The following is a 12,500-nucleotide window of genomic DNA, read 5'->3' as shown; positions in this document are numbered from 1 at the left end:
TATGGCTTTGTTGTGAAATCTGATGTTCTCTTAATGTTGTCATTGTATTAACCCCTTTTTCCCTTTTTGCTGTCTTCAGTGTGAGTTAAAATGGAGTTAAAGGAGGTGCAATCAATATTCATAGAAATCTTTGGAAGCTAGTCCTTCGACTTGAGCTGTGGAAAGACTTCAAAAAGGACATTATCTAGTACAATAATTATTCCTGGAGCAGTTCTAAGTATGTTAAAGGTTGTTTTAAAACAACTCAGATTGCTCCATTACACTGGTCAACAGCAAATTTCAATAGGAAATTCAAATTTATATTGATATGGACATGCAGTGTTTCAGTTACAATACAAAACTCAGGCCAAACGACTGGTCAGAAATTCCACAAGTGGCGGAAAAAGAAAGCCAAATAGTCGTCATCGGAAGTGATCTGCTTAAGCGTCATGTTTACCTCGCATCCGCTTGTGTGGTCGGAGGAGCTTGGAGTAGGTGGGCGCTACTGAGATGAACTCACAAAGTCGCCACTGTGCTGACAGTTGGGTACGCACCTAGTCCCGCCCTTGCCCCCCCCCCCCCTCAAAAAAAAAATACTAAACTGCTCTTCTTTCACCCATAGGCCTACCCTTTAGAAGCCTCCACCTTGGTCCCTCAGATCCTCTCCTGCACTTCTTGTGATCACAACAGATCGAGGACTTAGTCGTCATGGTCCGCAGCAGCACCTGCAGAGTCCTGGTACTCCTGGGCATCTTGGCTGTCTTCGGGCACTCAGGTAAAAAAAAAAAAAAAAAAAGAAAAAGCTCTCGTGCATGCTTTGGTATTTCATCCGGTTATTAATCAGCATGAAATAAAATCTTCTCGTTTAATTTAGACAGCATAGTGTTGTAGTGGTTCGAACGTTTGCTCTGCACCCAAGAGGTTCAGGGTTTGAGTCTTGCATGAATTTTCAGCAGCTACTCAGCTTCGAGAGGTCTACTCTGATTTCCTGGAAACAAATTCAAGCAGATGCTTTTCAAAAACTCACAAACTCGATTTCTAAAGGGCCTTCAGCTCATACGACCTCCAAATGCTGCAAATTCATAAACTTTTGACTCAAAATTTTCTTTTTTTTTTTTTTAAATAACTTCCCCAAAGGCTATGTATTTGAGCACAAACGGTTGAGCAACACATGTAGACAGATAATACAACAATGCTCTCAAGCATGTTTGTTACAAGTATGGTTACGGAATAAATACCACGGAACCAGATTTACATTGCGCTACCTACCATGTAGCGCTTTTAGTCCCCCCCCCCCCCCCCTCCCATCCGTGTGTAACATCTGTCCTTGAGAACACTCACGGAACCAAATGTCCATGTTCTTGTTTGTTGACCTCTCTGGTCAGATCAGCCTTTAGCAAACGGCGCCATCAACAAGTTTGTTTGACAAACAGAACCTGGCCGCTGTCTGGTTCGGGCCGGGCCGGTTGTTACCGGCCGTGGACCCGACAAGCACAAGCCGCCTTTTGTACGTGGGCCTTGAACGCTTCATTGATGGCGCTTCTGGCCTGGGGCCCGCGCCTCCAAAAGCCTCCCGTCCTGCCGCGGGGACAGGAAGTTTCTGGGTCAACACAACACAAATACTCACCAAATTCAAAAGACACCGCTTGGCTTCCATTTCTGCTGGACAACCACCGGTGGCAAAGTATGCAGGGTATAAAAAGTCTATACACCCCGGTGCAATTGCAGGAACTAAAGAAGTGGGTCCCATATTTTGGAGTGACGAAGTCACAGGCCCAGCGTCAGCATATTTGGATGGTTTTGTTGACTCAATGTGCGCGGGCATGGATTGGCTTGTGTTTGTGTACTCAGCTGGTTTATATAGTTGACTATATATGACCATTTTCCACGGGCCATCTGCCTTCTACAACAGAACAGCAATGTGGAGGTGTGCCTAATAGAGCGTCCAGAGTGGACACAGATGACTTTCATGTTGACGAGCCTCTTCATCGGCTCCTCTGTGATAATCACGCAGACTGAAGGAGCTTTTCTGCCAGTCCAGGAGGTTCCTTGGAACGTTACAGGAAGGAAAAAACAACATGTCAGGAGGCCACTTGAAGCCCAAACGGACAAAATGTTGCCTCCTAACAAAGACTTGCTTATACTGCCGCTCCGGAGCCGTTGGGGGCACACAGAAGCTCTTCACAGACGTCTGAAACAAACCGACGATCATGGCACTTTATATCTACTCACCTTGAAATCACTTTTTTTCTCTTTTGCAGAGACTGTCGCCGACCCGCCTAGGGACTACCAAGACATCGTGTCTGGAGAGCTCCCCGCAGATGTATCACCCGTCGGCACCACCACAAGGGAGCCCCTTCATCACATGACCGAGCCGGCCTTTACCTTCGACTACGAGGACGCAACGCAAGGCCTCGCCGTGGACGAAAACGAAGGTAAGAAAGTGGCGTTTAGAAAAACAGTGGATAAATTGTGTGTGCCCACAAGGCCCGGTGGCTTCTGGGTGTGGTCATGTGACATGATAAATTTGTGTGTAGGCGTCCTGGGACCAGGTGCCATCACTGCCATTGTCATCGCAGTCTTCCTCGGAGCGTCTGTCCTTCTGGCGCTCATTGTCATCACGCTCAGAAAATTCACAGCCTCCTAGAATGCGTTTGGACGTGTGTGTGTTGTGTGCGCGTGTCTGTGTGTGTTCTGTAAAATGTGTGTGTTAATACCGTATTTGCCGGTGTATTGGTCGACCTTTTTCGATCCAAAATCGACCGAAAAAAATCGACCTCGACTTATACACCGAGTCATAAAATTTAACTTCGTATTCATCGCTTCAAATGTGATGGTAACCAAGGCCGTTTCTCGTGCATCTCATTGTGCGTGGGTGTGCGTCCGTCAGGCTCATCAAACAGCGAGAAACTGAATCATTATAAAGCGTTCGTCGCATTAACACGCATCCTCAGCAACAATTTCAAATATTCTCACCTCAATAACGGACATCGAAAGCCAGACAGCGACGATGACTGCTAGGGGGAAGTACTGGGTATTGAGCGAATGTGCGAGTCATCGCGCGTCAAGCAACGACAATAACTACCGGTACGTAAACATTCAATCGCCATGTCTTGGCACTTAGAAAATATTCGCCAGACTTCCAGGGGAAGAGGCTGAATTTTCATTTGTTCTGGCCGACCGGAGGAACCAGCCGAGGCGGACACTTTACGGCGGTTGAGTCGTTGGCACTTAGAAAATATTCGCCAAACTTGGCCGGACTTCCAGGGGAAGAGGCCGAATTTTCACTTGTTATGTCCGACATGGGGAACCAACCCAGGCGGACACTTTACGGCGGATGAGTCGTTCGCACTTTGAAAATATTTGCCAAACTTGGCCAGACTTCCAGGGGAAGAGGCCGAATTTTCACTTGTGGTGGCCGACATGGGGAACCAGCCGAGGCGGACACTTTACGACAGTTGAGTCGTTGGCACTTAGAAAATATTCGCCAAACTTGGCCAGACTTCCAGGGGAAGAGGCCGAATTTTCACTTGTTCTGGCCGACATGGGGAACCAGCCGAGGCGGACTCTTTATGGCGCAAGAGCCGTGCGCGAGTGCGGGGCCCGCTGGAAGTCGAATGAGGCTCCGCGATCTCCTCCGCGGTGCTTATAAACAGCCGATCCGCTCGCCGGGAGCTATTTTCGGCCACTTGGCGCGTGCGCACGGCCTCCCGGATGGAGCCACTGGAAGTCGAATGAGGCCCCGCGATCTGCTCCGCGGTGCTTATAAAGAGCCGATCCGCTCGGCGGGAGCTATTCCCGGCCACTTGGCGCGTGCGCACGGCCTCCCGGTGGTGCCAGGCGGCGTGCGCGAGTGCGCTGGCCACTGGAAGTTGAATGAGGCTCCGCGATCTCCTCCGCGGTGCTTATAAAGTGCCGATCCGCTCGGCTTGAAGCTATTTCCGTCCTCCCGGTGGTGCCGGGCGGCGTGCGCGAGCTCGCCGGCCGCTGGAAGTCGAATGAGGCTCCGCGATCTCCTCCGCGGTGCTTATAAACAGCCGATCCGCTCGGCTGGAGCTATTTCCGGCCACTGCGCATGCGCACGGCCTCCCGAAATTTGAACACATTTCATCAATAAATTTCGCATATTTCTGATTGAATTTTGAAGTTTAATATAATGCAACAATTGAGCTCGATTTATACAAAGGATATATCATAAAATCGTGAATTTCCGTCGAATTTTAGGGGGTCGACTTATACACCGAGTCGACTTATACACCGGCAAATACGGTAATATATATATATATATATATATATATATATATATATATATATTTTTTTTTTTTTAAAGGCACACATCAGGCCTTGTTTTGGAAGACTGGCGCCCATGCGCAAATAGGCATAACTTCGTTTTAGTGCCAACGCCCCCGTTACTTTCAATTCGACACGCACGCCATTTTCAAAGTACTCCATTTTCACCCAAAAAAAACCCTTTGTCCTCCTACCCTCGCATGAGTCACCTTATAAACCTTTCAATTTGTTGCCACTTGCAAAACCACCTCAAGTTCCAACTAACCATTAAAAAATCCAGATAGCTAAAAGTTAAATCGTTTATTGAAGCAGCAAAATATTAAGTACAGTAAAATACAAAAATATGTCAACGGAAACAGTAATTTGTTCTTAAAAGTGGTTACAATTACGTGTAAATAATCATAGACAAGTCATTTCAGATATCTACAGTCAAATCCTCTTTCATTTTAGAATAGTAATAGTACAAACTTCACATTGGTTCCTCTGAAGCTTTAAAGCTCTGTTGCTTACAGTCCAAAGCCATTTCACCAAACAAAATCCAAATATACACGACTGAACACTATTAAACATGGAAAACATTTTTCTTAATATATTGCTCGGTAACAATCAAAGGTCATTTACTATATACCAAGTCTGAGGTATGTTTTTTTTGGTGACATACTTCTGGTCCACAAATTTGGATTCGTTTGTAATCATGCAAGTACAACGATACCAAATCTGTCCTTGTTTTCATATATTATTTAATATATACTATTTCATCATATTTATAAATTAGTTCAAGCAAATTTACACAAATATAAAATCTCTCAAAAACCTGATTCGCCAGGAAAAAAAGTAGTTGTTAAATAACAATTAGGCCAAACAAAACCATCAGATTAAAATTTGCCATTGACAAATGTCAATTCAGAAAATTTACAAATCAAAATCAAATTTGGTGGTTCTCTATGCAAGCTTCTTATCTTAGCTGAATTTGAGCAAGAGGCACCCTGGATTGCCAAAGGTTAAAGTGCATTTTAGAATAAAACTTGAAGAGGTGGTGGCCGAGCCGGGCTGTTGTGTTCTTTAGTTGCAGATATTGGTTTCCACAAAGTAGCGGTTCTCCAAGTGCCTAATCAGTAGGCAGTCGTTGGTGGCTAGAAAAAACACAACACAATGTTAAAGACTTCTTCATAAAAACGGCCTCAACCTAAAATTGCTTTTGATGCATTTTGCTCTATTTTTGCAATGTGTATTTGAACTTGTTTAAATGTGACCAAAAGGGTCACCGTCATTACATGTGAACATGGGAATATCAAATGGGAATCATTTGCTCCAGCCCAATAAAAGTTCTTTATGACAATACTACTCATACTTTCTTGCTTTGAGACACTTTCGTAGTTGCCCGAGGCACTTTCGTAGTTGCCCGACTCACTGTCGACGTCGCCCTTGGGAACCATTTCGAAGGTGGTCAAGTTGCGGCACATCCCTTGAATGGGTCCACCTAGATCCTTGTGGTCGTGCAGCTGGCGGGTCACCTGCATCACCTCTTGGATTTTGTAATTATCTGCCAGGTACATCTCCCTCTGTGCACACCCCATAAAAAGAAAAAGTGAATGACGTCATGTACACAAGATCAGTAATTCCAAGCATTTTTTAACCCTTAGCTGTCCTTTTTTTTGCAGAACAGTGACCGCCTTCACCCAGTTGTGCATACTCTGGTGTACTCTCACCTTGGTGAAGGTCAGCACATCCCAAAGGTTCCGTGGAGCTTTGACCAGGTTGGTGTTCAGCGAGGTCACATAGCACTTATGCTGTTTTTTGGCATAATATGCCGTCTTGAGCTGTCGATACATTTTCATGGAGGTCAGAACTGAATACGAATATTTGGCTAGTGAGCTTGTGCTCACAAATGGCCAAAAACAAGCCTCACATTTGCAAAGTCGTGGATAATGCTGACGGGCTCCTCATGTCCAGCTCGAAACAAGTCTATTCTGATGTACTGGTTGTCGCCTTCCAGGTAGATGCCCACGGCCATGACCAGCGCCATTCGGTTCTGATGCCAGTTGAGGACAACGTTGCATTTGAACACGTCGGTCGCTTGCTGAAAAAAACACACAAACACGCCTGAGTTAGCACATGGCACCTTCCGCCAAGAAGCGCTCTTTTCTCTGAGGTGATGACGGAATGAATGGAACGAAAAGACAGACAGACGGTATTTAAGATTACATTGATGTCTTGGTCGAGATCTTTTGGCCCGGGCACCTGCCGATTGAAAGATGAATTGCTGTTTGCAGACGTGTCATGCAGCTGGATGGGCGGTAAAAACAAGGAGCCATGTTAGACCACACGACGCACACGGACATGGACACCTCCTACCTCTGCAGCGAAGAAGTGGCGGTAGGTGTAAATGGAGCCCAGCAGCATTCCAAGGAAGATGACCAGTCCAGAAAACATGATGACACACAAGCGGACAGGAAAATACCTCTTGATCTGAGCTTGATTAGACTCCTGGTCTGTTTCCTGGCACACAGACAAAAAAACACATCTGTTACAGTAGTTTGGCCTTTGGGTGCAGTTTTTACACTTATGTAATGGCCATGTAGTCATTTCGTTGTACCTCCAGTTTGTCTGGTGTTGTGACAATGACGAGAAAAACAAAAATGGAAGAGTGGACGGTAGTGTGCCGTGTATGACAGCAACCACGACACAGGCGATTTGGGAACGTTGGGGTTGGCGGCCCTCAACCTTAACCCCCATTATCCCTTACCCTAAAACCTGCCGAAAAGGTGTTAACTTGTGTTCACCCAATTAGCATCTGTTGTGAATTTTAGTCACTAATCTAGTCAAGAAGCAGCACTCGACAAGTCCTGACGTGCAAATCGCATCGCTGAGTTGTGAGTCAGCCCGAGAGATCTGACAGAAGACCGGGCGGCGCTGATGCTCGCCCACAATCTCACAAGCAATCGTCTGCCAATGCCATACTACCGTCGCCATGGCGATGAGCGGAAGTGGGAGCATCAGGAGGCTCTGACGGTTTTGGCCGAGGCCTATTCTGAGACGCCCGCGTCCATATGGGACGACGTGGGATTCCCGGAGCTTGCTTATTTTTAGACGTGTGCAGAACCTGATGATCGGATGCGCCTTGACGTCACGCGGGACTGACAGACAGATTCTCGTGTGTAATAAATAATGTGTGGAATACTCAATGGACTTTAATATGGCTGGCAAGTGAAAGGCTCATTTTACACTTGACATCATTTGAGCGCCACTAAACATGAGGTACACTTGCACAATCCACTCAGCTAACAAAAGACTTGATAAGGAATGAATAAAAAACCACATTTTTAAAGTAATAATTAGCACTTTCTGCTTACAAGATTATGACCATTTTAATATAGTATAAAAACTACTCATACAAAAAAAAACCCATCTATTTCTGCTAATATATTTATTAATAATTGATTCCATGACAGAATTTAAGGAAATATCTGAAAAATCTTCACACATTCTTGTACATATATAGTAAATTCATTTTGGAGAATACACAAACACACACTGACCGGATTCAAAATATTTTTAATGGCCACTGAACTAAATTACTAACTAGATAAAACCATCAACATCATCACAAAGTGTACCAAAAAAATCATCAGAAAACTAATTTCACCAAACAGGAGTAATTAATGCTCAAAATAGAAATCATTATGTAGTCACCACAGATCATCAAAACTTAACGTATCTAGTGTGTATTTATTCAAATAAATACTGCATCACAGAATAAATACAGTTAAAAATAATGCATATTTACTTTTTAATTGATAACTCGTACAAAACATACAATTCACAAGGCACACAAACGCCAAAAAATTCCTTGATCATCTCAAAATGAATAATTCATCACTCATTGCCCTGTGAAAGTGAACACGAGTCCGGTTCAGGTACCCTTATTATTGGCATAGTTGGAGCAGTATTGTCACTTATTTTAAGTATTGGAAGAATTGACTTTACAGTAAAATGCAACATGATAATCAAAAATCATTTTCATCACCATCATCCAAAATAAAAGGTGCAACTTACATTTATGTAGGTTTCGTCTTTGTCTACCTTGTCAGCCGAAGCCTGGCGGAAGGATATCCTCACCATTTTGGATCTTCTGTTTTGGTCGAATGGGGTCTCCTTTCGGGGTACTCTCGCTCAGCTTGCTGGCATCTCTGATGCGGTTCAAGTTATATACCCACTAGCAGAGACACCGTGACGTCACTAGCACGTCTCCAGTGACGACCACAGCCGAGTGTGGGTACCAAGGAACAGCCGTCCCTGGACATTCAAAATAAGAGAAAACGTCTCGATGACAGGTTCGATACGACATGGAATGCAAGATTTTACGTGGTCTTTACGTGAGCTATAATTTAGAGTAAGAATTGTAATTGGTGAACTCAATTACAGGGCGCTGTTGACGTAGATTATGTCACCCTGAGCTTTTGTTTTGAAATCACGAGCCAGATATGGTAGTGTTCCGTATTTCGCGCACAAACGTCAGCATCCGGAAGTGCAGCTTTGTTCAAGGTAAACTTGCATGAAATTGTGTTCGAATCACTTCCTAAAGTGATTCGTTCTTTTTTCAGTTCATATGACTTCAACCAGTAGGTGTCGGTAATGCACATTGAAGCTGGTGCCACCTCGCCGTGAAACAAAACGAAGAGGAAAATGACGTAACTTCCCGTTCACGATCGAGTCGTGAATTGTTTGTTTGTTTGTTTGTTTGTTTGTTTGTTTGTTTGTTTCATTTAGGATCCCCATTAGCTATGGCAATGCCAGCGCTACTCTTCCTGGGGTCCTTGCATTTCCCGTTCACCAACTGAACTAGTCAGTGAGTGATTTGCATTTCCAGGTCATCCCGAGAACGGATCAGTGAGGGAACGAATCGTGACATTCCCGTTCGCGAACGAGTTAATGGTTGAAGTGCCTTCCTTCCCATGCGTGCATCAACGGATCAGTCAGTGAACGTCCTGGCGTGAACTTTGGAAGCCTGAATGCCGATTTACGATTTGCCAAGGAAAGAAAGAAAGAAGCAGTCACTGAGACACCACTTCTTTTATCCACGTTTTCTCCAAGCAATATTCAATATACAATATTTATTGTATGTGCCTTCTTTTTGTATTGTTTACTTGAATGTGTAATATGTCTTGTCACCGTGGGATAGTAGGAAACGCAATTTGGATCTCTTTGTATGTCTTGACGTGAAGAAATTGACAATAAAGCAAACTTTGACTAACGGCTAACTTTATTCCATGAGGGGATGCGCCCGCAACAACGGGGAGATTATGCTTCTCTTTGGGTGATCTTGATTTTATAACACTAATAGTAGTTTTTAAATAACGTGTATGCATATATCCGCCTAAATATTGTTATCCAATATATCTACTGCAATTTCACATGAGATTGCTGGTTTGAAATTTACTATTATTATTATTGTTAATTATTATTATTATTTTAATAAACATTAAAACCTGTTAAAACTTGTCTGGTGTTTTATTCCTTTTTATTTTTTGGGGCATTGTTGGATTTTGTCCACAATTTAGGGAGCGCGTTATCTGCGCCTCACGGCAAAAGCCATTGCCAATCACCTGTTATCCAATTTACTCACTGCGTGCTCGTTTGATTTCTTCAGATTTAGGAAAATGCTAACACTGAAGCACGAATTAGACTTACACAGGTTGGTTGAGTTCAGTCACAATTCTTGTTCAGACAGCTCTGTTTTCAGGAAAGTACAATACAGCGCTGGGCCCTTCAAGAGCGGAAAGTCTCCATTCAGAAAAGGCAACGTTCAAGGTTCTTTGGTTAGCTTATATCAGCTGCACATGCCAGTGTGGGCCTAGTTTGATGGGTGATGAGTCTTTGGGGTGGGGCAAGTTCGCCATGGGAGTGGGTGCTGGTTATGGGCGATTCGGTGTGTGTGGGGGCTGTTGTCTTCCATCCCGTCTTTCGGCCTTGGCGATCATCTTTGGCCTCTGGCACCTGCTGGTTTTATCTCCACGTGACCTTCCTATGAACATTCTTCTCCAATCTTGGACATACACTGTCGTACCTCATTCTTCCAATTTTGTCATTTTGTACGAAATTATGTTAGCTTTTGGCTGTGACATCATTAATCTATTGCTGTTCTTTTGATACTTCATGTCTTTGCTTATTCTTAGTTTAATCATGCTTCCAACCATATCTTTTCTTTGTTAGGCAAACTATTTCCCTCTGTGCAGAGCGTTCAGTAGTAATCAAAAACTGGCGTCTAGCATTAGTCAAAACATAAGATACAATCAAGTACTGAACGGTCAAGACGACTCTGGCCGTGTCCATGATTTAGAGAAAAAACATCAGGCATGCATTACACAGTTCCTTAAGGGTCATTAAGCTATTTAGGCAATATATCAAAAGTCATTTGTTATTTCAAAAGACAAAAAGACAAAAAGTCCTGCCTAGCTACAAAAACAGATATGCTCAAACCTCATTGAATAAATTACATAAGCAGACAAGTATATTCACATATTAAATAAATAAAACATTTTAAGCATATAATTATACCTACACACCAAATCAATAAAGAAGACATAACTAGACATTTTTGATAAGTGGTAATGAGAAAGGTTTTTATAACTTTATGATCTGATATATATATTTCTGAGCACTTTGAAATAAATGTTTTTTTTTGATATATTGCCTGAATAGCTTAATGACCCTTAAAGGCCCAGAGACACCGGTATATGTATAAATCGGTTTTAGTTAGCTTATGGGCTTATAAATATAATTTGACGATCGAAACAACGAAAAGGAAGCTGTTGCTCTGAAAAATACAATTTAAATTTGCCGCGCAGACGAATTTGACTGCACCTAGCCGCCAGCCGGAAGTGACGTCTCATGACGTCTCAAGTTGTACGCGTTTAGCTTCAGTGAATGTAAACAAAAAGAGAAGAGGGGCCAGCGCGGAGACGTCGGGCCAGGCTTGCGGCCAACCCAGCTCGCCCAGTCGTGCCTTCCATTCTCCTGGCGTACGTTTGTTCGCGGGACGACAAGATGGGTTGCGTTCGCCTGATAGGATCCACGAACCGGACAGTGCGTGCCTGCTGTGTGCTCGTGTTCACAGTGGCCTGGTTGACTGTCATCTTTCCGGACTCTGCTGTGCATCGGCAGCGGCTAGGGTGCTATCACTCTTATTGTTCATTGATGTTGACTTGTTTTATTTTTCCTGTGTTGTTTACTTGTATGTGCGTTGCGAACTCTGTCTTGTCACCCTGGGATAGTGAGAAACGTAATTTCGATCTGTCGCAGCGTGACGGGAGGGGCAGAATTCAGAAAACGTGCTCAGCTCGTCGAAAAAATGCGATTTAAGCAATAAAATTTAAAATGCGATTTAAACCTAAACCAAACGCTGCAGATGGTCATTTCTTCATGCGCCGTGGTCAACTCGGCACTCTAAAGTCCCCTAGAGCAGTGTTTCCCAACCACTGTGCCGCGGCACACTGGTGTGCCGTGAGAGACGTTCAGCTGTGCCGTGGGATTGTCCAATATTAATTACGGAGCGCATTGTAAACAGGATCGCCAAACCACTTCAGTTCGCGCAAGGCCTGGTCAGCCACTTGCTAATCGTGCATGTGTGGAGAATCGGAGAATCTTGAGATTTCATATTGTGTCGATCTGATTGTATTGCATCGGCACATATTCAGTTTATGTGTGTGTTGCTGTGTGCTTTTGCTAACAGTGACAGACACTATGACGGTTGTGGTGCGTTTGTGGTCCAATGGAAATCAGAGCATGCAGTTCAACCGGAGAACCTGGATTGGTTATTTTTCACATACGTAAAAGAAGCAGTGCTGGAATCTGTCCACAATTTAGGGAGCGCATTATCTGCGCCTCACGGCAAAAGCCTTTGCCAATCACCTGTTATCCAATTTACTCACTGCGTGCTCGTTTGATTTCTTCAGATTTAGGAAACTGCAAAGACACTGAAGCAGAAATTAGACTTACACAGATTGGTTGAGTTCAATCACAATTCTTGTTCAAAAAGCTCTGTTTTCAGGAAAGTACAATACAGCGCTGGGCCCTTCAAGAGCGGAAAGTTTCCATTCAGAAAAGGCAAAGTCCAATGTTGTTAGATCAGTTTTATATTCAGTAGCACATTGTGGGCCGGGATTGATGGGCGATGAGTCTTCGGGGTGGGGCAAGTTCGAAGGAGAGTCTGCTTGCATGGGAGTGGTGCT

The 12,500-nt window shown here is 44.0% G+C and overlaps 2 protein-coding genes and 1 long non-coding RNA gene across 5 annotated transcripts; 2 read left to right on the top strand and 1 right to left on the bottom strand.

Annotated features, from left to right (window-relative positions):
• Positions 1-115: 115 nt before the first annotated feature.
• On the top strand, positions 116-7,454 carry snorc (secondary ossification center associated regulator of chondrocyte maturation). 2 transcript variants are annotated; one of them, XR_015862545.1, is made up of 5 exons: positions 116-525; positions 602-754; positions 2,241-2,414; positions 2,517-6,460; positions 6,543-7,454. XR_015862545.1 is itself a non-coding variant. In XM_088396116.1 (4 exons), the coding sequence occupies exons 2-4, from the start codon at positions 688-690 to the stop codon at positions 2,624-2,626; spliced, it is 351 nt and encodes a 116-aa protein (XP_088252242.1). In that variant the 5' UTR covers positions 116-525; positions 602-687; the 3' UTR covers positions 2,627-7,454. The 2 variants fall into 2 exon arrangements, 1 of the variants encoding a protein (XP_088252242.1); XM_088396116.1 differs by having other exon boundaries at positions 2,517-7,454.
• LOC148387043 (integral membrane protein 2C-like) lies at positions 4,555-8,550 on the bottom strand. Of its 2 annotated transcripts, none has more exons than XM_088396114.1 (7): positions 8,326-8,550; positions 6,625-6,768; positions 6,475-6,555; positions 6,179-6,349; positions 5,979-6,089; positions 5,621-5,831; positions 4,555-5,402 (listed from the first exon to the last, which is right to left on the bottom strand). In XM_088396114.1, exons 1-7 carry the CDS (start codon positions 8,389-8,391, stop codon positions 5,332-5,334), a joined length of 855 nt encoding a protein of 284 aa, XP_088252240.1. In that variant the 5' UTR covers positions 8,392-8,550; the 3' UTR covers positions 4,555-5,331. The 2 variants fall into 2 exon arrangements, with proteins under 2 accessions (XP_088252240.1, XP_088252241.1); XM_088396115.1 differs by having other exon boundaries at positions 5,681-5,831; positions 8,326-8,548.
• LOC148387042 (uncharacterized) lies at positions 8,328-9,523 on the top strand. Its single transcript, XR_015862546.1, has 2 exons — positions 8,328-8,814; positions 8,874-9,523. It is a non-coding gene; the product is annotated as an uncharacterized LOC148387042 (long non-coding RNA).
• Positions 9,524-12,500: the final 2,977 nt, after the last annotated feature.

This window comes from Syngnathus floridae, chromosome 14 (genome assembly GCF_059516105.1).
Source record: "Syngnathus floridae isolate MCC-2025c chromosome 14, RoL_Sflo_1.0, whole genome shotgun sequence".
Classification (NCBI taxonomy): domain Eukaryota; kingdom Metazoa; phylum Chordata; class Actinopteri; order Syngnathiformes; family Syngnathidae; genus Syngnathus; species Syngnathus floridae.
This window is presented reverse-complemented; position numbering and strand designations above follow the sequence as displayed.

Bases quoted from the DNA above. Each gene is read 5' to 3' on its own strand.
- snorc (XM_088396116.1), top strand. From the start codon at position 688: ATGGTCCGCAGCAGCACCTGCAGAGTCCTGGTACTCCTGGGCATCTTG. The intron at 755-2,240 runs GTAAAAAAAAAA...TCTCTTTTGCAG, and splicing joins GGCTGTCTTCGGGCACTCAG to AGACTGTCGCCGACCCGCCT. The intron at 2,415-2,516 runs GTAAGAAAGTGG...ATTTGTGTGTAG, and splicing joins CGCCGTGGACGAAAACGAAG to GCGTCCTGGGACCAGGTGCC.
- LOC148387043 (XM_088396114.1), bottom strand. From the start codon at position 8,391: ATGGTGAGGATATCCTTCCGCCAGGCTTCGGCTGACAAGGTAGACAAA. The intron at 5,832-5,978 runs GTGAGAGTACAC...GGGTGTGCACAG, and splicing joins ATGTGCTGACCTTCACCAAG to AGGGAGATGTACCTGGCAGA. The intron at 5,403-5,620 runs GTATGAGTAGTA...TGTTTTTTCTAG, and splicing joins AAGTGTCTCAAAGCAAGAAA to CCACCAACGACTGCCTACTG.